This window comes from Vicugna pacos, chromosome 6, assembly GCF_048564905.1.
Source record: "Vicugna pacos chromosome 6, VicPac4, whole genome shotgun sequence".
Classification (NCBI taxonomy): Eukaryota; Metazoa; Chordata; class Mammalia; order Artiodactyla; family Camelidae; genus Vicugna; species Vicugna pacos.
In genome coordinates, this window is record NC_132992.1 from 3,385,953 (window position 1) to 3,410,608 (window position 24,656).

Genomic DNA, 24,656 nt, shown 5'->3' on the forward strand with positions numbered 1-24,656 from the left:
CACTGTCTTTCTTGCATTTTCCCGCCAGCCAAAATCATTTGTTCCAACATTATACACAGAAAAGTGTACGAATCCTAAATCTGATACCTAACACTCTTAAGCATCAAGAAATGTACTAGTTCAAAGTGCTATCTTTTCACAAAAATTTATTGAGGCCTTGTCACGATGGGGCCTTGTTCTAGGTTCTAGCAGGGACGACAGGTGTGTGAAAACAAGGTCCCTGATTTCCTGGAGTTTATATTCTAGTCTGGGTGTCTGTGGGGGTGGGAACAAACCCACGTGAGGTAGTGATGACTGCTGAGAAAGACACAGAGTAGGGTAAGGTGACTAGGAGTGAGAAAGGGTCAGAGTGGCAGCTATTCTAAATAAAGTGACTTCTGAGCAGAGATCTGAAGTGAAGAAAGGAGAATGTTTGGGGAACCTCGTTTCTGGTGGTAGAAAGGACAAGTTGGTCCCTGTGGCAGAAGGAGAGACATGGCAGGACCTAAAGATTGTTACAGGACCACTGTGGCTCCTGCGTGGGGAGAAGGCCACCTGGGAGCAGGGCAGTAGCAGGGAGACCCTCACCAAGAGGCTCCTGTGCACTGACCTCAGGAGAGAAGTGTTGGAGAGCAGGAGTGGCTGAATCCAGGCCACACATCAAAGCTAGAGAGGACAGGACCTGCTGCTGCGTGAAAGAAGTCAAGGATCACTCCAAGGTCTCTGGGTTGACCGGCTGTCTGTAGGGATGACCTTGCCCTTTGTTGAGAGGGGGAACACTGGGCGGGAAGCAGGTAGAGGGTAGAAAGCAGGAGCCTGCTATTAGGCACGTTCAGTCAGAAGTGCCCACTAGACATCCGGGGGAAGAGGCCAAAGAGGCAACTGAGAAGACAAAGCTGGAGGCTGGGGAAGGGGTCTGGGCTGGAGAGATAAAGCCAGAGGACTGAACAGGGGCTCCCAGGGAGAGGGGGTAGAGAACAAGAGACCCAGAGGAGATGAGCAAATCCAAGAAGGGGAGAACCAGCAAAGGATCTGAGAAGAAGCACCCAGCAGAGGAGAGGAACCCAGAAGCCGAAGATGAGGAGTGATCTGTCAGCCAAACGCTGCCAACAGGTTACAGGTGCCGAGGGCTGGAGGCAGTGAGGTCACTGGTGACCTTGACAAGAGACGAGAGGCCAAGGGTTCTTTTGAGGGGGGTGGGGTGGGGGAGGGGGAGCCTGACCATAGCGGCTTTGGGAGAGGATGGGTGGAAGGAAGCAGAAAGAGCTCAGAGTTAACTGTGTCACTGAGACTTGCTGTAAACTGAAGCACAGAAAAGGGCGGTAGCTGGAGGGAAATGTGGGCACCGAGAGGGTTTTGCTTTTGCTTTTGCTTTCAGATGAGAGATATTACAGCGTGTCTGGGTGCTGATGAGAATAAAATAAGCCTGCAGAGAGGGGAAACTGAGAGTGTAGGAAAAGAGGCGACCTGGCTTATTAACAACTGCAGTATTTCTGGGTTGTTCAGAAGGAAGGTAAGCATTCCTCGGGGATGACGCGGATGACTGGCTGGCTGGCTCACCTGTGGGCATGGGCTCGCTCGGGGCCTCGCCCGAGGCCTTGTCATCACTGTCACTCTCACCCAGGGCGGTGGTCCTTCCTTTCCATTCATTTTTAGGGAGCAGTTCGACAACTACCACGTCTCCGTGAATCGAGCGGTTTCGAGCCTTCATCCCATGGATCAGGATGTCACTGATCAAATCTGTGTTTGGGGCAGCACAGGGAAACCCCAAAGACGGGGGGGGGGAGGTCATATCAGCGAGGCACTGCAAACATGCTATTTCTGAGATCGAATCAGCATTCCTACAAGTAAAAGCCTCCTCCCTCCAAAGGCGAAGTCTAACTTCTCTGTTCCGCTGGTGAGGAAGGGAAGAAACACTGCCTCCACATTACGTGGTATAATGTGCTTTCCTAAGGTCACCCTCGGTCATCTTTTAAGGCAGGTAACAGTTTCCTGCCTGAGACAATGTCGGCCTCTGCTGGGATGCTGTCCCACACCTTCAGGAGGCAGGAGTGGTCAGCAGGCTGCCGAACCGCAGAGACTGCAGGGCAGTCGGGGCTGACACTGAGGACCAAAGGCCCAGAGAAAGCCTTCAGCCTCACCAGGCTCCCTTGACTGTCAGGGTCCCTTTTAAAATGGTTCCAATAAAGCAATATTGCTCACTAAGGCAGCAGAGGGCAGTGTCTTAAAATCCCGGCCAGCCTGCCCGGGCGGCGGGTTCAGCCCCACCGTTTACCAGCTGTGTGATCCCGGAAAAGTCACTCTGCTTCTCTGAGCTTCCTCACATGAAGAAGGTGGTAAACTAGAATAACACCCACATTAAGTGCTTACAACAATACTTGATGTCCAAATGAAATATTCGTTATTATCATTTTTTAGAGTTTATTACCATAAAATCAGAAATTACAGACAAAAAGCTAGCAGGCCAAAACCAACCCACGATCCCACACACCCAGTGTGCGTGGGGATGTCGGACTTGGTGTGTTACCTTGTGACAATTTCAGCTTCGCTTTCTTCCCTGTGGAAGAGCAGAATAAAAAAGCAGTGTGGAAATTTATGTAAGATTTATACTGAACCTGAATCTTTACTGCTGGCTCCTTGAAGTCGAACAAAAGCTTCTGTTTGTGCTCTGTGTTTGTTGACATTCAGAATTCCCTAAAATCATAATAAGAATCAATGTGAGAAATTTCTTTTCTGCCTCCTCTTTTTTTTAATTGAAGTATAGCTGATTTACGATTTTCTGCCTGCTTTAACCTCCAAAAGGCACAGTTTAAAACCTTTATGAAAACATGCCCATAATATTCTTATAAGGCTGTGATCCTTTTCTTTAGGAATAACAACAACAATAATAATAATAATTCATCACCAAGGTTTTTTTCTCCAGAGAACAGACCATCATTTTGTGTTTTTTTTTAACATTTTTTATTGATTTATAATCATTTTACAATGTTGTGTCAAATTCCAGTGTTCAGCACAATTTTTCAGTCATTCATGGACATATACACACTCATTGTCACATTTTTTTCTCTGTGAGCTACCATAACATTTTGTGTATATTTCCCTGTGCTATACAGTGTAATCTTGTTTATCTATTCTACAATTTTGAAATCCCAGTCTATCCATTCCCACCCTCCACCCCCCTGGCAACCACAAGTCTGTATTCTCTGTCCGTGAGTCTATTTCTGTCCTGTATTTATGCTTTGTTTTTGTTTGCTTGTTTGTTTTTGTTTTTGTTTTTTAGATTCCACATATGAGCGATCTCATATGGTATTTTTCTTTCTCTTTCTGGCTTACTTCACTTAGAATGACATTCTCTAGGATCATCCATGTTGCTGCAAATGGCATTATGTTGTCGGTTTTTATGGCTGAGGAGTATTCCACTGTATAAATATACCACCTCTTCTTTATCCAGTCACCTGTTGATGGACATTTAGGCTGTCCATCATAGGACAGACCATCATTTTGAACAACCCTCAGCTATACCAAATGTTGAAAGGAGCAGGATTTATCTTACCTAAGTGATAAGTGGTCTTTAAGAACCCTTCTTCCTCAAAACATCCTCCCAGGAATGCTGTCAACTTCATTACCAATTGGAAGCATTCGCTTCTCCACAGATACACTCATTTAAAACACCCACACTTTAGGGATGGACAGGAGTGTGATACACTCAACCTTCAGCCTGGGTAAAAATCGTCTAAGTTGCTTGTTAAAAAATGTAAAATCCATGGTTGAACAGTCCTGTATCTGGACTGTGGCGGTGAATACACAAAGCTACACGCGTGATAAAACGGCACGTGCACACACAGACACACACAGACACACACACAGGAGTGCGTGTAAAACTGCTGAAATCTGAATAATAATGTTATCCTGATTCCCTCTCAAGACCCTGACAGCATCTGGGTCCTGGGTCCTTGGGGATCACACAGAGGGGCCCTTGAAAGGGGCAGGGAAATGGCAAAGGAGTGAAGAAGGCAAATTCCACCAGTTTTGCAATTTTGCCAAACCTCCAGAACTTGACTGGAAAATATATTCTCTTTCCCACTGACAGGAGGCACTGAAGGGCGACTTGCGTGCCGCTCAATGTGTAACCCAGTTAAGAACATTAGAGATTAGCTCCAAACCGGAGGGCAGTGTCTACGGAAGACTCCCGCATCACATTAAACACCCCTGGCCTTGGCTTACTCAGACGCATCTTGCTGACAGCCTTTGAAATCAGAGGCCTGTGACCAGAGGCGAGTAAGGAAGAGAAGGAGACACACTGGCTGGCCCGGGCCCGACTCCCCGTTAGCACCCTCACCTGGATATAGCGCCCGGATTTAATGCCGGCTTCTAGCACTTCCAGGGGAAGATGCTCTGCGTACTCCTTCCCGTGGCTCTCCTGACTCTCATTCTCTCTTTCTCGTCGAGACTGAAGGATAGACTCACACAGCTCGTGGGCGGCCTTTAAATCAGGCCAGAAATTGTCCAGGTAATCCTGCATTTAATAAAGGCACAGGAGAAACACGGTCAGAAGATAACGATTCTTCGTTATAGCAGTATTACTGAAAGCCCTGAACAGTACCAGGAACGCGGTTTTGGAGCGCGTTACATGAGCACAGCCGTCCAAGCCGCATGCTGGGGGTCTGTTTCCTGCCGCCTCCTTAGTCCCTGCAGCCTGGCCACGTGGGCCCCAGGGAGGCTGTTCCTACCAGGGAACACGCCCACCTCCCTGATGACTCTGCACTTCCGAATCCCACCCCCTACGCACATCCATGCACGTGCACATGTCCAGTCTGCCTGTCTCTACGCATATTTCACTGCTGCAGACAACGGCCTGCAGTGAGTGGAGAAGAAAAGCTCTAATGTGTGTGCTGTCTTTTTTTTTCCCACTCTGAAACGCTTGAAACGTCTAAGAAACCTAAATAAGCAGACAAAAAATGGCAAGACGTAAAGTGTATAAGGAATGTCTCCTCTCCCTCAACTCGCCGGCAACCTCATTTAGCAGAGAAGAGAAAGGAAACTCGGAGGCCTGAGTCTTCTTTTGTGACCATACAGATGTAGTTACACCTTTCATGTGGGTGACACTCCATGCTGCCATCAATGTGATGACCTGGTATGAAACGTAACTCTCAAACAAGTGGTCAGCGTCCCCTCGAAGGAGAACAGTACTGAACATTATCTGAATATTATCGTACATACAATATGTATCGTTCATACATATTATCGTATGAACAGTACTGAATATTATCGCACCCCTTGGGGTAACGTTCAGAGAGGCCCTGGACACAGCACCCAGGCGACCACCCACGAGAGGCTGGCATGGTGAGCTTGGCTGTGCTACATCCGTTCCTCCTGTCTAGAACACATGCCCTCAGGTGGTTGACTCTCACTAATTTATGTTGTGGGGGAGGGTAGAGTGCATGCTAAGCATGCACAGGGTCCTGGGTTCAATCCCCAGTACTGCCTCTAAAAAATCAATCTACTGTCCCTCAAAAAACTAAAAACAAACAAACAAAGAAACAAAAAAAAAGAATCAAGTTTATGTGTGATTTTTAACTCAACTTTAAGTCTAAGAAGGTAGATTCTAGCACATTCTCTTTTCTCAAATTAAAAGGAAAATAAATTATCCCTCTTGTCAGTTCCAGCCCTTCTCCCACTAATTTCAGGGTCTTGTTCAAACTGCTTTCTTTCTTTCCCTAGTCCTTCCAGAAGTTCTGTCTGTGTTAACATCCCTTCAACAATTCTATGGCCACTTGTCACTTATTAACACCAAACTTTTGCCGCTACGAACCACAGGCTGGGGTTCCAGAAGAATGTATTGTCTTCATTCTTCCCCAGTTAACTTCAGGTCCTCAGAAAATTCTGGGCTTCCCGCTCATCTGAAACTTCACAGTATCTCTTTTTTTCTGCCATCACACACCTCTATGAAGCCCTCAGTCACACAGTTTGCTTAGGAAATGTTGTATAAAATAATACTGTACTATGCTACCGGACTACAAAGAAGAGTAATTTTCACAAAAGGTAGAAAAATGTAATTTAAGTCAACTGTCCTCTGCAAGAACAAGACATGATGTATTGCAACAGAAAAAATAAAGGACACTGCCATTAATATCCAGTGCCCCTGGAAAACGCTGGCATGCCAGAACACTTTTTTTTATAGCATGGCCAAGAAAATTCTATTGGCAAACCTTTAGCAATACATGCACCTGGGAACCCTTATAGGATCTACAATTCAAAATCCAAACAGGTTTTCTGTAAACTGACAGGGTAATGGAGGGCCTCATTTAAGTTTCTGAATCAAAAAATAGTATCAACCATTGGAACTTGATTGGCCAATTGGGCAGAGAGAAGAGACCAGTAATCTATTTTGGGGGGAGGGGGGTAATTACGTTTACTTACTTATTTTTTTTTTTAGAGGAGGTACTGGGGATTGAACCCAGGACCTTGTGTATGCTAAGCACGTGCTCTACCACTTGAGCTATACCCTCCCCTCGAGACCAGTAATCTATTGAGAGATTAACAAGCATCCTATTCTCCCAAAAGGTACCTAAGAAACAGAAGAACTGTGTTACTCGGACAGCCCAAGAAACCATCACTGATACCACATCTCCTGTCTGTTACATGTACACCAAGCTGGCCCGACACCTTCACATAAATAATATCACATCTCACCCCTTCCTTTCCACCCATGAACCCCTATCCAGAGTCACAAGTGAGGAAATACGAGGAAAAGTGGAAAAATAAGACTGGCCTTTAAAACTGCTTTGTGTGTCCTCAGGGAAACAATGTGGGAGGCAGTAGCGCGTGGTGATTAAGAGCTTTGGAGTCAGACTGCCTGGGTTCTAATCCCCGTTCTATCACTTTCTGCCTGTGTGACCTTGGGCAAGTTCCTTAGCCTTTCTGTGCTTCAGTTTCCCCATCAATGAAATGGGGATTATAACACCTGTCTCATAGGGCTGTTGCAAGAATTAAAGGCAATAATACACTTAAAACAGTGCCTGGCAGAGATAAATGTCGGCTATTACTATTTAGGTGGAAGCATATAAAACTGCCATTTTGTAGGTCAAAAAACCCCAGAATATTGGCAATTTTATAAGATTCAACCTTCATCATCATCGTTACTAACACTGCTATTATTATAACTATAAACATAAATTTACTGACAACAGAAGCTTATTAGGCTGAAGTCTTGGATGCTGTGGGCCGTGCAGTCACAGGGAATTCACCTAAATTTGTTAAAGTCAAGATTAATTAGTTGGGGTAGCTCACAGCGAAAAAAATGCGACAGTGAATATACATATGTTCATGTATAACTGAAAAATTGTGCTCTACACTGGAAATTGACACAACATCGTAAACTGACTATAACTCAATAAAAAAATGTTAAAAAAAAGATTAATTAGCTGGGGAGTAATGAAGACATGGACCATCTTGAAGTCTTTCTTCATTCTTTATTTTCCCTTTTCCAAATTGCTAAAGGGATCTAGGGCACTACTAAGGAAATGCGCGCGCATACACACACACACACACACACACACACACAAATACACACACACAATTATATACAAAACAGCTGGAAATACCTTGAAGGAGACGACAAACACTCCTTCGGTGTCACTTCCATACTGCTGAATTGTCTCTTCATCTTCTGTCACCATAACGATGGGCATCCGATCCTGGCAGTGATGATAGTACCAAACGGCTGCGCTGTATATGCTCCTAGGAAAGCAGAGGCCACGTGAGCCCTCCCAAGGCCGATCAACACAAGCTACCCTTCAGAAAAGTACACCTGGCTTCGCATCTGCTACCCTCTGGCTTATACAGACAGCCATTCATTCATTCATGTGACAAACACTCCCTGAGCGCCCATTATAAGCATGCCCTGGGGGATACAAAGATGAATCAGAAAGCTCCTGACATCTCTGCTTCTCTAAGACATCCAGCCACCACAGCAGCCTCTTTCATCCCTTGACATGGCCTGAAAACTGTGAGGCTGTGCCATCTTTTCACACCTTTTAATTAGAGGGCTGAGCCTCACAGCACCACACGGATGACAGGATAAACTATGGGAGGTTTAAAAGATGAAGAAGCAGGTCTCTGGTTAAAAAAAAACAAACAAAAAAACCAAGCTGCAAGCAGCTAAAGATCATAACCCAATAAGGACTGATTGAGTACCATGTGAAATGTCTGCAAAGCTTCCTGAGAAGAATCTGAATTGGAAAATGGAGTCCGGGGGTGGGTGTAGCTCAAGTGGTAGAGCACGTGCTTAGCAAGCAGGAGGTCCTGGGTTCGATCCTCAGTACCTCCTCTAAAAATAAATAAATAAACCCACTTAGCTCCCTCCCTACTCCCCTCCACCAAAAAAAAAACCCCAGAAAACAAAGAAAACTGATTCTAGGTCTGGAGAGGAGTATTCAAGAAAGGATCATGTTTCCAATGAAGTCTAAAAACTTGGAGGGTACATTTCTGCAGGCACCTGTTTCCCTTTCTGCAAATTATGATGCTATGTAAGGTACCTTTAGTTCTAGAATTAAAAAAAAATTCACTGAGTACCTACTACGTGCAAGGCTGGGTAGTTAGTAAGTGTGAGTACTCACATGTGACCCAGCCTAGAGAAGGTTTGGCTTCTCCCTCTCTGGTGTTAAGCTCTGTGGGAACCTGGGTTCTATTAAGGACTCAGTATATATCAGTGCTTACTTTTCTTTAGGGAATTCAAATATTTAATAGCTATACAGATAAAGAATTAAAAGGAAAAAGATGATGTAAATGTTTTGCATGAAGAAGTCATTTTAAAGCTTATGAAGATCCTCTTTGCCTGCTACAGAAGAGTGTGGCAGAGGCTGCTGGTGCCCAGCACCTGCACCCTAGCCCACCCGTGACTTCAGCGGCAGCTGGGTGGCAGTTCCATCCCATCTCAAGGGCCCACTGACTGGAGTTAACACCCGTGGGGAACGGCCCTCAGCTAAAGGGGTAACTAACTAAACGCCTTGGCCTCGGCCCTTGGAGGTGACTTCTGAGGCACAGTCTACGTGGTTTTAGAGGGCCCAGAGGACTGAGCCTCAGGTTCCCACAGCAGTTACACATCCTTCACTGCTTGCCCTCCCTCTCTGTCTCCTTCTCCCCACTTCCCCACTCCTGCTTCTGGGAATTGCTTCTCACATGAACATCACACCCCCAAATCCTTGCTTCAGGCTCTGCTTTTAGGTGATCTCAACTAAACACCACACTTCCTAGAAGAGCTTTACTAGAATTAATCTACCACTTCAGTTGAGATATTAAAGCTATCTATACCAGAAAAAGTGAGATGATCTTAGCTTCCAAGTAGGACCACTCCCTGCTGCTTGCTCGCTCTCACTCTCTCTCTCTCTCTCTCTCTCTTACACACACACACGCATGAAAGTAATGACTTCAGCATCACTGGAATGATCCTCCTAGCCGTTAGAGTCTGGGGCAAACTCACTCTGGGCACCTATATCTCCCTAATTATAATTTCTGAATATATCAATTATGCATTCCAATGACATATCTAGAATACTGACACAATAAGCATTTCAGTATTAATCATGGTTCTGGAGTAATTGTTGGTTTGCTCCAGCACACTATTTAGATCACCGTTCAAGTAACCGATGGTAAAGAAATTAAAGATGATTGCGTGAAACCCCAGCCACGCGATGCCATACCTGCTCTGCCACTTTTCCATAGACTCCCCTCTCTCCCGGGGGAGGTAGCAGGATTGCTGGAATTCATTAGCGAAGAGAACGCAATCATGGCGCGCGTCCTTCAGGAGATTCCGCAGTTTGTTATACTGTCTGTGACACAGAGGAGGAAAATAAATCTCTCGGAGCAGGTACTCATCTCCTGCCAGCTCTTGCTAAGGTTCAGAACAGATGAAGCATTTAAGAGCAAAAGATCGATTATTTAAAACCTGAGAAACACTTATTTATACTGGCCTGCGTGTGTGCAGCACCTTTGGGCTGCTATCTCCATGTTGCCTGCTGGGATGTGTCTTGTGAGTTGGTCTGTGGATCAATGAAACTGCCCCACTCCCCTTTCTGAGCCTTCTGGTCACCTATTATGTAATTACCCTACCCCCCCCAACCCCCACATGGCCCCTTCCTCCAAGGCTCACAGAGGATGTGGAGGTAGAGTGGAACACTGTGTGTACCCCACTTTGTTCTACACATGGCCTTTAGGCATTAGCACTTTTTATAAAAATTGAAGTATAGTCAGTTACAATGTGTCAATTTCTGGTATACAGCACAATATTCTAGTCATGCATATGCACATATAATAGTTTTCATATTCTTTTTCACTAAAAGTTATTCCAAGACATTGAATACAGTTCCCTGTGCTATCCCAGAGAAATTTGTTTTTTTTATCTATTTTTATATATAGTGGCTAACATTTGCAAATCTCAAACTCTTCTTATGTTTTTTACTTTTCGCTGGCAGCCCCAGAAAAGAACATGTAAGGTCAGGAAGTTTGGGAATTTTTCTGTGAATCTGATTGATGCAGCCACCTCGTTTACATGAATGAAGGCTAGCTTCATCTGTCAGAAACTAACAGAAAGTTTTAAGGTTTTTCCCCTCAGGAGATCTCTCCAATAATGCTAGCCAAAGCAAATCAAATTTGAAGTCTCCTGTGGGTCAGTTTCTAAGAAGGCACTTTTCAATTGTCCAGGTAGTATGAAATACATAAAATTCACAATTATTTTCAAGAAAGTCAATTGTTTAGGATTGATATTAGGCCAGATTTTAGATTAACGTATAAATTATCCAAAGTAGATGACTGGCATTTCATATAATAAAATTTGTGCTCTTCCCTTCCCACCTCCAGCCTGCCACCAGGGATTTAAAAATGAGCCTTTCCATTATAGCAAAGACAGAACTCTTTGGCCCTCTCTAAATAAATGCTTACTACCGATACCTGTGTTGTCTTAACAATTCATAGAAAACAAGAAACGCTAATTTTGCTTTCTTACTAATTCTAATTTTGCGCCATCTTAAAAAGAATCATCAAGTAACAGCAACTTACAAAATGTCCTAATAAACAAAGGGATTCAGTTTCATTTCTGTGAGTGGCAGCTTTCCTTAACGGAATTCCACTTGTGCAAATAAACGCTGCCTCCCACTACCCACCCCGGAAGTGCCTAGAGGGTATGAAATTGGTAATTTTCTCACCTTCTCAATGATACATTTATAATTACTTTTAAAAAACCTCTTAGAATATGCATAGAAGAGTCGACATCACTGGGTTAACAGGACTGTCCCTGCGGGGTCCTAAGGCAAAGACTTCCACTTTCTGCTTTACACATTTCCCTCATGCGTGAACTTTTTTAAATGAACACTTTTTTGTTAAGCAATAAAAACGATTTTGGAAGACACTTCATAAACATCTGTGATTTATTATTTCAGAGAAAACACTGAAAAGATACTGGCTGATTTTTCCTGATCTTTTCCAGTTTTTGTTCCCTTTATCTGCAAGCCTAATGAAACACCAGGACTGAGTGCAGGTGTTGGTTTGCAAACTCCCTTTCTGACTAAACACCCTCTGGTGGGCAAACAGTGGTTCCCGGCCGCTGCCCTTCGTCTGCGCCAGTCCTGCTCACGGTGAACGCAACGCAATCACTCGTTCTTCAAAAAACCCAAAACTACAACCAACCTACCAGCCAGCAATCCACTTCTGGGTAAAGACCCTGAGGAACCGAAAGCAAGGTCTCAGAGAGATACTTGAACACCTGTGTTCACAGCAGCATTATTCATAGTAGCTAAAAGGCGGAAGCAGCCCAAGTGTCCATCTAGGGAGGACTGGATAAACATATACCATGGAATAGTGTTCAGCCTTACAAGGGGAGTTCTGACACACGCCACAACATGGATGAACCTTGATTGTATTATTTGTATTCTGAAGAGGAGGTAATTAGGTTTCTTCATTGAATTCCGCTTGGAGGAGGTACCGGGGATTGAACCCGGGACCTCTTGGGTGCTGAGCATGCGCTCTACCACTTGAGCGATACCCTTCCCCCTGGATGAACCTTGGAGACATTACGCTGAGTGAAATTAGCCAGTCACAGAAGGACATATATTGTACGATTCCACGTACACGAGGTTCCTTGAATAGTCAAATACATGGAGATAGAAAGTAGAATGGTGGTTGCCAGGGGCCCTGGGGAGGGCGAAACCAGAAATCAGTATTTATTTAACGGGTTAGAATTTCAGTTTGGGAAGAAGAAAAAGGTTCTGGAGATGGGCTGCACAATTGGGTAAATGTACTCAACGGCACCAAATTACACCCTTAGACATGGTTAAAATGGTAAATTGACGTTATATATGTTTTACCACAATTTTTTAAAAAGCTATGCTAACTGTCAAAACAAAACAAAACAGAAAAATAGAACCACCCGTTTGAGTGGGATCAGTGTTCTGAAAGGAACATGCAGGGTGTGACCGGATCAGGGGAGGGATGGAGAAGGCACCTGGGAGGGGGCAGCACAGGGACCGGAGGATGGGTGACAGTCCGATAGACATAGGGCCCAGGGGAAGAGAGAGGGGACAGGATGCTCAAGAAAGCAGACAGTATGGTTCCTCTTTGTATCCTCAGTACTTAACCCGCAGCAGGTACTCAATAAATGTTTTCCGAATGAATAAGTGAACTCACAACCCGCTGTGACAACAGTGATCCAAATACAAGACAATAAAGTCTTGGGACAAACTCCGGTATTTTCAGAACCCAGCTACTCTTCTGCTAGGCTTCACGTCCACCACTGCACTGCTCAGCACACCTGTACTTTAACCCGGGGATTCTCGCATCTGGTCCTCTCCAAACACTGATGCTCCAGGAACCAGGGGATGTACCACCAAATGAGACTAATGACAATCCTTCCTAATGTTTAAATATATATATATCACTTAGCCTAAAGAATTTTCTCAATTCTAAGTCTCACTCCCATATATTTTCCCTAGACTTTTAGTGTGTGCTTCCATTTGTCAGCTACCTATCAGGCAGATAAAACAAATGAACAAATGGCACAAGAATATTAATGGGGAAAGCAGGAAATAAACAGCGAGTCACTCCGAGTTTGACGGTCGGGTTTTCTTGTAGGCATGTGGGCTTACGGTTATAATTTAATAGTGCATATATACAATACAGTCGTATTTTTCGCTAGGCAGGGTTGGTGGTGCATAGGATGGGATTAAGATATATGAGTATCCTGCACGGAGCCAGCAAAGAACATCATGGTGCCTTAAACAAGTCTGTCCTGAATGACAGGAGAACAGTTTCAGATAGTCAAGTTCAATTAAATTATCTTGAGTTTTAAAAACGTCAGTCTTAACAGAAAAACTCTAGTGTCCCTGGACTGGCTTAAGTGTTTTCCAAATCTCCTTTTTCTAAACATTTCAAACAATTGCTTAGGGAGACAGCTAAGCTTACCTTCTCTAGATTGATTTTTTTTAAGCCATTTTTATTGAATGGTGACCTTAACTACAGAGGCAACATCCCCCTCTGGGGTTAGGGGTGTGCGTCCCACAAACAGTGGGGAGGTGCACAAGGGAGTGAATTCTGTACTCAGGGTAGCATTTCTTCAGTTTTTGCAGAACCCAGGTAGGGTCTCCTAGACTTAATTTCAGAAGTCCTTGAGTCTTCTACAAGAATTCAAGCTTCTATTTCCATTTATATTAGGTCATATTCTTCAAATATTTTTTTAATCTTTTATTTTTTGGTTGGGGGAGGTAATTAGGTTTACTTGTTTATTTTATTGATGGAGGTACTGGGGATTGAACCCGGGACCTTGTGTATGCTAGGCATGCGCTCTACCACTGAGCTATACCCTCCCCCTTTAAAACACTTTCAATGCAGTATATTTTGGAGCAGTCTTCTCACTGCAATGCCATTTGGTGTCAGGGCCTGCCATCTCGGAGACCTCAAAGACACCTCAAACTCATGACCCCCACCATCCCACCCTCGACCCTCCTCTGTGTTCCCTCTCTGTATCCAGTTATATAAGCCATAAACCTGAGTTTGACACTTAACACTACCTTCTCCCTCATCTCACGTATCTAAATCCATTACTAAGCCCTATAGATTAAAAAAAAAAACAGCTCTATTGAGATATAATTCACAGACCATAAAATTTACCCTTCTAAGCTGTACAATTCAATGGTTTTAAGTGTAGACACAGAGTTATGCAACCAGCACCACTATTGAATTCCATTTTCATCAGCCCCAAAAGAAACTTATCCCCATTAAGCAGTCATCCCCCAGTCCCTCTGACCTTCATCCCCTAACAACCACTAATCTACTTTCTGTCTCTTGAATCTACCTATTCTGGGCATTTCATAAAAATGGAATCATACAATATATGATTTTGTGTTTGTGGCTAGCTTCTTTCACTTAGCATCCTATTTTTAAGGTTCATCCACGGTATAGCACATATCAGTACTTCATTCCTTGTCATGGCTGAATAACATTTCATCGTATGGTTAAATTACATTTTGTGTAACTATTATCAGTTGATGGATTTTTGGGTTGTCTCCATTTTTTGGCTGTTATGATTAGAGCTGTTATGAACACGTGTGTACAAGTTTTTGTGTGGACGTGTTTTCGACTCACTTCGTTATATCCTTAGGAAGTTCTATGGTATGGCTCTACTTATAAGTTCTATAACACTTACTAAATAGTTCTTGCAAATATCTGTTTCTCTCTCCATCTCTAAGCTACCACCATCTCTCACCCAAACTAAACAGGAGCCTCCACTTCTTTTCCCTCCATGCCTCTTCTCCACTGGCCCAGTGACCTGTTCAAAATCCAAATCTGATCACGTTATCCCACCCAGCTTAAAAATCCCTGACATCCCTGAGCCCAGTGGGGCCTGCTATCCAACCCAGGGCCGTCTTCTCCCTCGTTCTCCCTCCCCATGGCCCTACACGGCAGTTTCCTCACCAGGAAAGCTTTTCTCTTCTCTTCGCCTGGTTTACTCCTACTCATCCCTTAGAGCTCAGCACAGGCATCTCGCTCAGGGAAGCTGTTCCACACCTCCCTGACTAGTTTGGGCTCTCCTGAGCCAAGCACCCCTCCCTCAGCGCGCCTGTCACAGCTGCAGGTCTCCATCTGTTTGTCTGATTATCTGATTACTGCCTGTCTCCCCCTCAAGTGCACATCTGCTTTTGTTCACTACTGTATCCTCAGCACTAGCACAGCTTCTGGCATAGACAGTCTCTCAGTGAGTATCTGTTGAATAAACAGATGAACACCTGAACACGTGAATGAATACGGCGGACAAGTCAGCCTTACAGGGCTATCAAATGGCCCCTCACTAAATAAGTATGATGATCGTTAGATGGCCAAACGTGTGATTATCCTGAACAATCACAAACTTGACATTTTTCACACTGCTTTGTACAATATGCTTATGAGAACAGGCATTTTCTGCCCTGGTATTACTGAAATCAAAATACAAAGTCATATTAAATACAGAACCTACGTCTGTAGACACAGAGGCTGTCTTTCTCATATTAAACTCAACTCTGGTGATTTCATTTCAGTGAGACAATGTGATCTGTCACATTAAATTACTGCTCCGATGCAGTTTTCTTACTGTAGCTTTGTTTAATTTGAAGGTCCGATTTGGGTTGAGGGTTGCATTAAGTACTTAGGTATGAGGACTTGTACCTAGATTTATATTTCAACATATTTAACTAATTTAATTTATTTTATTGTATTATTAACACTGGGTATCCATGAGAACTGTTGTTTTTTAGAAACAAAGCTGATAACATTACTCACATTGAGTAACACTGAAGCATTGGATGGGGAGTTAGATCATGTTGACCTCTTAGATCCTTTCCAGCTATAATATTCTGTGATTCCAATCTTATGCACTGAGAAACTGAGACTCTGAAGTTACACAGAAGGCGTTCAGGAGGGGATTGAAAGGAGAAAGCAGGGCATCCTTTTACCAGATAATAGACCAGACCAGGTATTTTTCCCTGACAAAGCTTTCCTAAGCAATAATGTTCCTAAAAGCATATCAAATGGAATAAATTATTCACCAGCATCTCAGTATCTCTAAGGAAGAACTGAAAAAACAAAACAAAATGTTTCCCAACATTAAACAAAGCAAAGCACCAGAGAGCCTCTGCTTGGCCACCTTTGATTAAATAAAAAACTCAAATGACTTACACTTAAAACTCACAAAAGCCAACTTACTAAAGCAGATCTCCTGAATCTTGTATATTCAATGTCTATCATCAACCCTAATGTTGGCTTTCAAAATATGACACTTTCCAGGGCTTAGGTAATTTTGGTCACTGAGCTGTTTCAACCCGAATATACCTGCTGGTCGCTTAACAGATAAATAAAGCATCAAGTCTCCAAACTTGCTGGTTTCTCTTCCTGCCTCTTCTTCCTTTTCATGAATCATGTTCATTTCCCTGCATTAGGGCCAGTCTCAAACCTATTTCCTTCAGAAGACATTTAAAATCCCACATCCCATGTTGATTTCTGCACTTCGCATGGTCCACATTTAATTATCCTGTATGTGTCCCAAGTATGCCATAATTACCTTCCTGCATCTCACTCTGACAAGACAGCAGGTTTACTGAGAGAGGGACCAAGAACTTCTTTTTGGACTCCAGGAGGCCTGGAACTAAGAGCTCACAAAATACTCAGGAAATGGGAAAACCAGAGTGTTACCCTGTGGGCTGGTTCCATAACTCCTCATCTTTTGTTTTTACATTTAGTGCCTTCAGAGACACGGTAGAGCAATGGAAAACCAATCCCTTTTTATCAAGTTAACTACTTTAGAAATGTTCAGGAAAAAAAAAGACATTTAAATTCCAATTCTTCGCTCTCGAATGTCCCGGGAATTGGTTTTTAAAACAATCCTTAATATTAAAAATATTTTAGAAAACAGAAGTTGAAAAGGCTCAGTGGTGTGTTAGCAAGCCGAACGCGAGCAACAAATCGATTTTAGGAGCAGAAATTGAAATACGACACCTGGAGCAGCATTTAAACCTGGATGTGTATAAACAACTATAGTTTTGAGTCTGAGCAAAATCAACTTCAAGCTCATTTAAAAATATTCTATCTGAAAAACCTGCACACAATCTAGTTAATGCATATTTTTTGAACTCAGCATATAAGGACAACTTATCATTTTCATACACAAATAAACACATTTCATCTTTTACTACCAAGGTCTGAAGAAACCACAGCATTTAAAAAAGAATAAACACATAGCTTCTGCTTAACTTGGGGTGTTAAGAGATTGGATATATAATTCTAATATGCTGTTTCCCTACAGTCTTCAAGTTCAAATCATAAGTCTTTTCCCAATGTTAAAGCAAGCAAAACTGTTTTTCAGAGTATTTGTTTAAAAGGTAAATAACTGTTCTTCATTTAGGTACAAGGCAAGTATTTTATTTAGACTGATTTCAATCAGAAATCCTTTGTTTAGAAAATACAGTTACTGTGGTTGCTGGTTAGACTAGTAATCTAAAAATAAAACAAGTTATCTCTTGTTTCATTGAATAAATCACAAGTACAATCTGCCTCCACAATACAGGAGCCTAACATTTAAAAATATTTTTTCCCCCCAAAGGGAGGAAAAAAAAGTAAACTTCTGCAACAATGTATCTATAAATAAGATTAAATAACATGCAGTTTTCAACAAGAAGTTAGCAATAGCTCTGTTACTATAAAAATGCAAACCAAAAGCCAAGAATCTTAAATACCCACGTCTTGGGGACACTGCGGCTTATTGATCTACAGTCAGATTTTTGGCCAGGTGTTGAAGCAGAAACATAAAATAACATTACTGCATTCCTCAGTAGCAAAGAGAATGCCAAATTAGTTCAAAAAGTCCTTTCTGGCAAAAATAATGAATTTCTCCCCCCCCCAAGGGACCGTCTCTAAAGGGGGCGGGAAAAAATCCGTGCAATAAATAAATAAATAACGCGAAACAGATACCTCCGGCCCCTTTGATGCTGCACAGCTTGACAAGCCGTTTGCATGAAAATAATTCCCTTCAGTTCCGGAAACTCAAGGATCTCGAGGTAATCTTGAACAATTTTCCAATCTGGGATCATGTAATGAGTCACGTCACTGGACAAGAGTTTCCCATCTGAAGCATAAATCCAAAATGTAAGCGATTAGACAGCGTTTGCAACCTCTAGTTTACAACCATTTCAATGTCACGGTGCCGCGGCGTGTCAAACAACTTCCAACCTGAATTACACTGAGAAGTTTTTAAAAGACAAGACAAATCTACTAGGGAAGAGGCCCAATGCAGCACATTTTTTTCCCTTTCTCCCTTTTTTTCTTTTTTTGAAGCTGTGATAAATAAAAGCGCAACGTGGTTAATTGATGTTGCTGTGGTGTAGATGATGGATTAAAAAAAAAAGACAAGTAAATCCTCAGGAAAACTTGAATATATCTGTGTCAACTCATTGACGGACACTCAACATTCACATGGGGCACCCCAAATATACATGTCAACCGCTTGTTTATTATGCCCAGCCATTTCTAGTGAGTTCTGTCTCAAGCCTGTGAACGTGCTCAGAAGACTCCAAGGGCCAGAAAGACTGGATTAGAAAAGGTGTCCAGTACAAGCATGGGTTGTAGTGGGACTTCCACCCAGCCCGCGTCACGGCGCTGCTTGGCTAAACTGTAACTGAAATGTTCACCTTAACTGTAAACTAAGGGTCCCAAAGACTGGCTGGAAAGGACCACCGAGCTCCTCTTCCACCACCGGGAAGAGAACCAGTAAGCTTCATGGATAAATCGGTCCCCCCTGCAGCCTAGAAATCAAGTGTGGGCAGGTGTAATGTACGGCCGTTCCCAGTCCAGTTTCCCATGACCTTCCTGTACAACGAGGGCCCAGATAATCCACAAATCCTACAACGAAAGGGACCCTCCGCTGGGGAAATGTCTGAGGCCTCGGTGCTGGCAGGTCAGAAAATTTGTGGGGAGCAAAGCAAAGCAATGCACAACGAGCGGTGGCGGCGGCCGCGGCAGCTCCCCCCGCGCCGGCCCGCAGGGAAGGGCGCCGAGCTCGGACCTCCCCGTTTCCCCAGCGCGGTGCTGGGGGCAGGACGCGACGGGCGCCGGCGCCCCGCAGGCCCCTCCGAAAGCCCCACTCCCCGGGCCCTGCGCCGCTCCGGCGCCTGCCTCCCCGCCCTCCCGTTTTCTGGGGCGGAGCGGTCGGGAGTCCGTGCGGAGAGACCCCCGCAGCCGGGCGGAAGCCCGGGGGCTTCGGCCTCCGCGCCTCCGCCGCGTCGCGCTCCACCTCTAGGCCGCGCCCGTCCGCCCCAGGGCCCACGCGCGACCCCGGGCCCGCCGCCCTCGCTCCAGCCGGGCCTCGGCCCCCCGCCCTTCCCCCAACCCCGGCCTCGGCTCTCGTTCCCGCCCGCCCCCGCCCCCCGCCCTGCCGCCGCGGCCGCCCTCGCTTCCACTCCGGCTCCCCTGGCTCCCGCCCGGCCCGGACCGTTGCGGCAGGCGGCGGGCTGCGGGCAGAGCGGGCTGTTGCAGGGCACGCTGGGCCGGAGGTAGTGCTCCCGCACGATCCGCAGCGTCCGGCCCTGGAAGGTCCTCAGGAGCAGCACCTTCTCGCGCTTCTGCAGCATGCTGGCGGCGCTCCCCCGGCGGAGCCCCGGGCCCCGCGAGGCGGCCGCGAGCGAGAGGCCGGGGAGCGGCGGGCCCGGCGCGGCGCGGGCAGAGGCGAGGCCCGAGGCTTCGGGCCCGCCCCCTGGGCCTGGTCTCCGCGGAGCTCCGGGCTGAGTGCTCCGGGCTCCGGGCACCGAAACCGCCGTAACGGCCCGTGTCCCGGGGTTAAGAGCCGGAGGAGGCCTGCAGGGAGGGTGCTCCAGTCCGGGCCCGCAGGCTCCCGCAACCCTGCCTTAGTTTCCCAACCGGGAGGGGTGGAAACCACCCAAAAGACTTGAGGGAGACAAAGATAATACAGATCTTCCTCCATTTATGGTGGGTTTACGTCCTGATAAACCCATCTTGATTAACCCATTTTGCACACCTAACCTGCCCAACATCACAGCTTAGCCCAGCCTACCTTAAACCTGCTCAGAACACGTATCTTGACCTACAATTGGGCAGAATCATCAAACACGGAGCCTATTTTATGACAAAGTGTTGAATATCTCATGTAATTTGTATCGAATGCTATACTGAAAGTGAAAACCAGAATGGTTGTGTAGGTACAGCACGATTGTGAGTGCATTGGTTGCTTATCCTTGTGATCTCGGGGCTGTCTGGGAGCCAGGACTTCCTGCGTCTGCTCAGCATCCCTGTAGTGTCACGCGGCATATCGCTAGCCCAGAAAAAAATAAAAATTCCAGGTGGGTATCCTTTCACACCAAGGTAAAATCCAAAAACCGTAAGTGGAACCATGGGGAGTCGGGTCATCTGTATGTGGAAGCTAGTTTAAATTCTTGTGAAGATTTGGCGCAACTGTAAAAGGTTATTACACTTTGCTTCAACCCTCAGGTCCATGCGGGAATGGGGCTGCCTGATCAGTATAGGTAATTATTAGTGTTTTGTGTTAATATAGATAATTATTAGTGTTTCCTGTTCGTTGCTCCTGCTGTCCCTGAAAGAGCTAAAAGATTCAGCAGATAAGCCTAGCAACCCTGCCAGCCCAATGTTCTTTTCCACTTTAAAAAGCTGTATTTATTTTTAATTTCATGTATTTTTAATCCATATAAAAATTCAAGCAATGCAGATAAAATGGAGACCAATCCCTTCCCTTAAGGTAAATATTGTCTATTCAACCTCAACACGATAGCATTTGCAGCCTCTAGCAGAGGAATTCTCCTTTAAACTTGATGGAGACTAACCCAGTCTCTTCTGAGACCACACACTCTCGGTTGGATGGAAGCCACTGTTCTTCCAAGCACCCAGCAAAAGCTTTTGAGCTGCACTGGAAGATTTACAAAGAAGCATCACATTTAATTTCTACCAGTCAATGGAATCGAGCATCATTGTCCCCATTTTACAGATGATGCAATAGGATTAGAGAGGTTAAGCAGCCAGATTACCCAGTTACTAAGTCGTGGAATCAATATTCAAGCCAGAATCTGGCTGACTCCAAAGCAGGCTCTTCCCTGATGATCGTGCTATTCACAGATAAATAAAACACAGCTTGCGTATCTAAGAAGTTTATGGTCTACTTGGTGAGCTCTGGTTAGAGCAGCTCAACCAGCTGGCTGGGAACACTGGAGCTTCCTTGTGTGTTAAGTGAGCAGAACTAGGGTATCCTGTTTGATCGCTTACTCCAGGGAAACATATTAAAGAGTCATGGTTCCTCACTCACTGTATTTTTTATGCCAGGTTATCTGCAGTGTGATCTGAGTGAGCTCTGAGATGGAATTGCACAAGTTAGGAGAACATGACAGTGCTGGTCCACAGGCCAGAGCACAGGAGGGCCCATAAGGCCACCAACAGTGCAGGAGGCAGTCCCTAATTCAGGAAGTCAGTTCTAGAGATCCCAGAGGACAGGCAAGCAACAGGATTTGTCCCCTACATTAAAATGCTTCTGACAACTGCCCACAATCTCCTCCAAAGCTCTCCCATCTTCATTTTTCTTTTACTTCTGACTGTATGTCCTTAACACCTCTCCTTAGTATTTTGTAGATTTAAACTTTCTCCAAATTGGGAATAATGATCTTTTTTGTTGTTGTTTTTGGAGGGGGAGGTAATTAGGTTTACTGATTTACTTTTAGAGGAGGTACTGGGGATTGAACCCAGGACTTCATGCACACTAAGCATGTGCTCTACCACCTGAGCTATCTACCCTTCCCCCTTGGGACTAATGATCTTTTAAGGAAGAGAATGTGTCTGCAGCTTTATTAAAAGTTGATTTTATCAGTATTTAAAATAACCCAAGGCCCATCAAGCACTTCTTTTGCCTTGCCTTGCAGCAACAATGTACAAATTCTGTTCTCAAAAGCATGCTCCCTGAGTTCTGCAAACTGATGTACTAAAATGGACAAGAATGCCTTTTTGTTGATTTGTTTGTTTACTTCACAGACCATCTGATGCCTCTTGCCTGAAAATATGTTTCTCAGTCAGAATAAACCCAGTTGTACTGCAGTAAGTAATATACAACTTCAAAAATCCTAGTGACTTAGCATGACATTGTGTGGGTGCCTATAGGTGTTCTGTCCGCAGGGCGCAGGCTGGGGGAGCCAGTCATCCCTGGAGCTCTGTTTGCTTTTCATCGGCAGAAGGAAAAGAGGCCTCTAGACAGCCTTATACCAGCAATTAAAAGCTCAGTCCAGAAGTGATACATGTCACTTCTGCCTATTGGACAGAACTAGTCACGTTGACCACATACCTAAGGTCGGAAAACGGGTGGGGTGGGGTGATTGGGGTACATATGTAGTGCGGCTCCTACCTCCTGACTTGAAAGCCGTGTGCTGAAACCCTTTGATGAGCAGCATTAGTGACTACTTGAGTGTTTTTAATTCAAACTCCTTAGTCCTAAGTCAGTTGGCTCAGCCATCACGTCAACCCCTGTGACTCTGCTTCTCCAGCTGAGCCCACTAATCTGGTCTCACCTCTTTTTCCAGTGCTGATCTACATGTGATTTCTTGTGGGAGAGACTGGCTCTCTGCTCACCAGATCCATGGCCTCTTTTTCTCTGGACACACAGGTGAAAATATTTCCCAGCCTCCCTTGTGCATAGATAGTTGTGGCCGCAGAAGATACAGGCACCGTTTCCAGGCCTGCCCCTTAGAAACCTCCCATGGATGCTCTTCCTTCCTGTTCCTGACTGGATGCCAAAGCCCAGAGGATCCTGGGAGCCAGGATTGAAGACAGCACCCCCCCACCCCCCAATCCACCCCCATCCCCTTCCCCGCATCAACTTGGGTCCCTGAAGAACTGCACAGAGCAGAGCCCAGCATCCCCTACCCAGAAGCATCCACAGGGGTCTCTTGTAGGAGAGACATAAACATTTATTATAGTACCTGATGTGACCCCAACAAATACACTCCCACTTTACAAAGGAGATTAAGGAACTTGCCGAAGAGCTGCCTGTTTGTTTCAGAACTCCTTACTACATACTGAATGTCCTGATGAAGCAGCTCCAGGATTCTCCCGCAGTTCTAAACTGCAGTACCATACTGGGAAGGATGCTTGGTGGCCTGCTTCTCTTTGCAGTTTTCCCTTTCCTTGTCAATCAGAGCGCGGATGGACAGCCTGGTATCCAGATAGCGTAATGCTGTGACAGCTTTCAGTACTTAGTTGCTGATGGAAATCTATGATTGTGGTCCAGTTTCCCTGGTGACTGACTGCAGTCTTCTTTAGGCTGAGCACCAGCGTGCTTACACTGCAGGAGTTTGTAATGTTTGCCTCCCTTTTTTTTTTTTTTTTTTTTGCAAATGCGCCCTGGGAGTGCAAGCGTCAGCAACCACTGGATTATAATCAAAAGGTCTCATCAGAGGGTTAGCCTAGAGAGGGTGGGGGCATCTTTACAAGGGCTAAGAGAACAGGGAGATTAAATGTATGAAAGGAATTCTGGACGGTGAGCTCCAAGGGCTAGAGGGGATTACTGAAGCAGGCTTTGAAATAGTCTCTCTGTATGTATTTATTTAAAATAACAATAGTACAGCATGCTTGTGGCAATGCTTGTGAAGGATGCCAAGTAAAAACGTTGAAGTTCTGCTTACATGCAGTCTGTTTCTCCCAAGTAATTTATCATTGTTGATATCTGATGTGCATCCTAGAAGTCTTTAAGTATAACCCAGAGTTTGCAACTTTTTGAAGAGCTTGTCAATCTATGCAGCATCAACTACTTACAGCTAATGTTTCTCAAGCTTTTAGGCACTGGTCTAAGCACTTTTCCTGTGTTTTCTCATTTAATCCTCAAAACAATGCCTTGACTGTAATACTGTTACCCACTCCATTTTGCAGGCGAAGAGACTGATGTACAGAAGGATTGAATAATTGCCCCCGGCTACACACTCAAGCCAGCCTTGGAACCCAAACAGTTTGGTTCCAGTGTCCAGGCAGTAATGACTCATTCATGTCACCTTTCAGCTGGTATATGGCCAGGTACGGAGCGGGGTACCTTCTGTATAGTGGATCATTGGATAAACCCACTTCTTTCAGGTTTAGGGAATTGGAAACAACGGGTTTCAAATATTGACCCTACTGATCTCCTAACTTCCCTGGGCCTTAGTGATTTCAATTATAAAATACAGCTAGCAGGACAGATGTTGCTGGGTATCGTGGTATTAATGAGTCAATGACTCTAAAGGGTCGTATAAATGTCTAACGTTATCCCATTTATCTGAAAAATCAGCTTACTTTCATTTGTTCTCCATCTCAGTGGAAGAGTCACTGGAGGACAAACGGCCACTGAGATTGCTCTGCTACTTGTATTAGAGATAATTTAATTTCCTACATGTTAAAGGCTGTTAATCCTTGATTTTCACTTTTCCCAGCAGATACAATGGCTCCCTTTTGGCTTTCTAAACACTCTGTGAATCCCCATAATCCACTTTGCAATGATTACTCTAAAATGTTCCGCTTAACTCTTTCTCATTTTTTTGAGAGAAAATTATTTTGCGCTTACCACTGGTATCTCGGCAAGGTTTTTGTTAACGAACCGATCATTTTGTCCTTCTACCACTAAGAGGCGC

The 24,656-nt window shown here is 44.7% G+C and overlaps 1 protein-coding gene and 1 long non-coding RNA gene across 5 annotated transcripts in view; one reads left to right on the plus strand and one right to left on the minus strand.

Moving 5' to 3' along the window:
* DIS3L (DIS3 like exosome 3'-5' exoribonuclease) overlaps positions 1–20,079 on the minus strand; it is a 31,803-nt gene extending 11,724 nt beyond the window's left edge. For 2 of the 4 annotated variants that reach the window (XR_012073239.1, XM_072962202.1), the window contains exons 1-7: positions 19,484–19,715; positions 17,968–18,121; positions 9,681–9,809; positions 7,584–7,719; positions 4,319–4,495; positions 2,595–2,673; positions 1,540–1,719 (exon numbers count right to left, since the gene is read on the minus strand). Coding sequence is in view for 3 of the 4 variants with exons in the window: in XM_072962202.1 (XP_072818303.1) it covers positions 1,540–1,719; positions 2,595–2,673; positions 4,319–4,495; positions 7,584–7,719; positions 9,681–9,809; positions 17,968–18,121; positions 19,484–19,622 (994 nt within the window). In the remaining variant the exon portion in view is untranslated. Of the gene's footprint in view, positions 1–1,539; positions 1,720–2,594; positions 2,674–4,318; positions 4,496–7,583; positions 7,720–9,680; positions 9,810–17,967; positions 18,122–18,683; positions 19,341–19,483; positions 19,716–20,062 lie in introns of those variants that run through there. The other 2 variants (XM_072962204.1, XM_072962203.1) reach the window with 2 other exon arrangements.
* A 423-nt stretch (positions 20,080–20,502) lies between these two features.
* Positions 20,503–24,060, plus strand: LOC107034095 (uncharacterized). The gene is made up of 4 exons (XR_004190621.2): positions 20,503–20,531; positions 22,039–22,101; positions 22,581–22,663; positions 23,926–24,060. It is a non-coding gene; the product is annotated as an uncharacterized lncRNA (long non-coding RNA).
* The last annotated feature ends 596 nt before the right edge of the window (positions 24,061–24,656 follow it).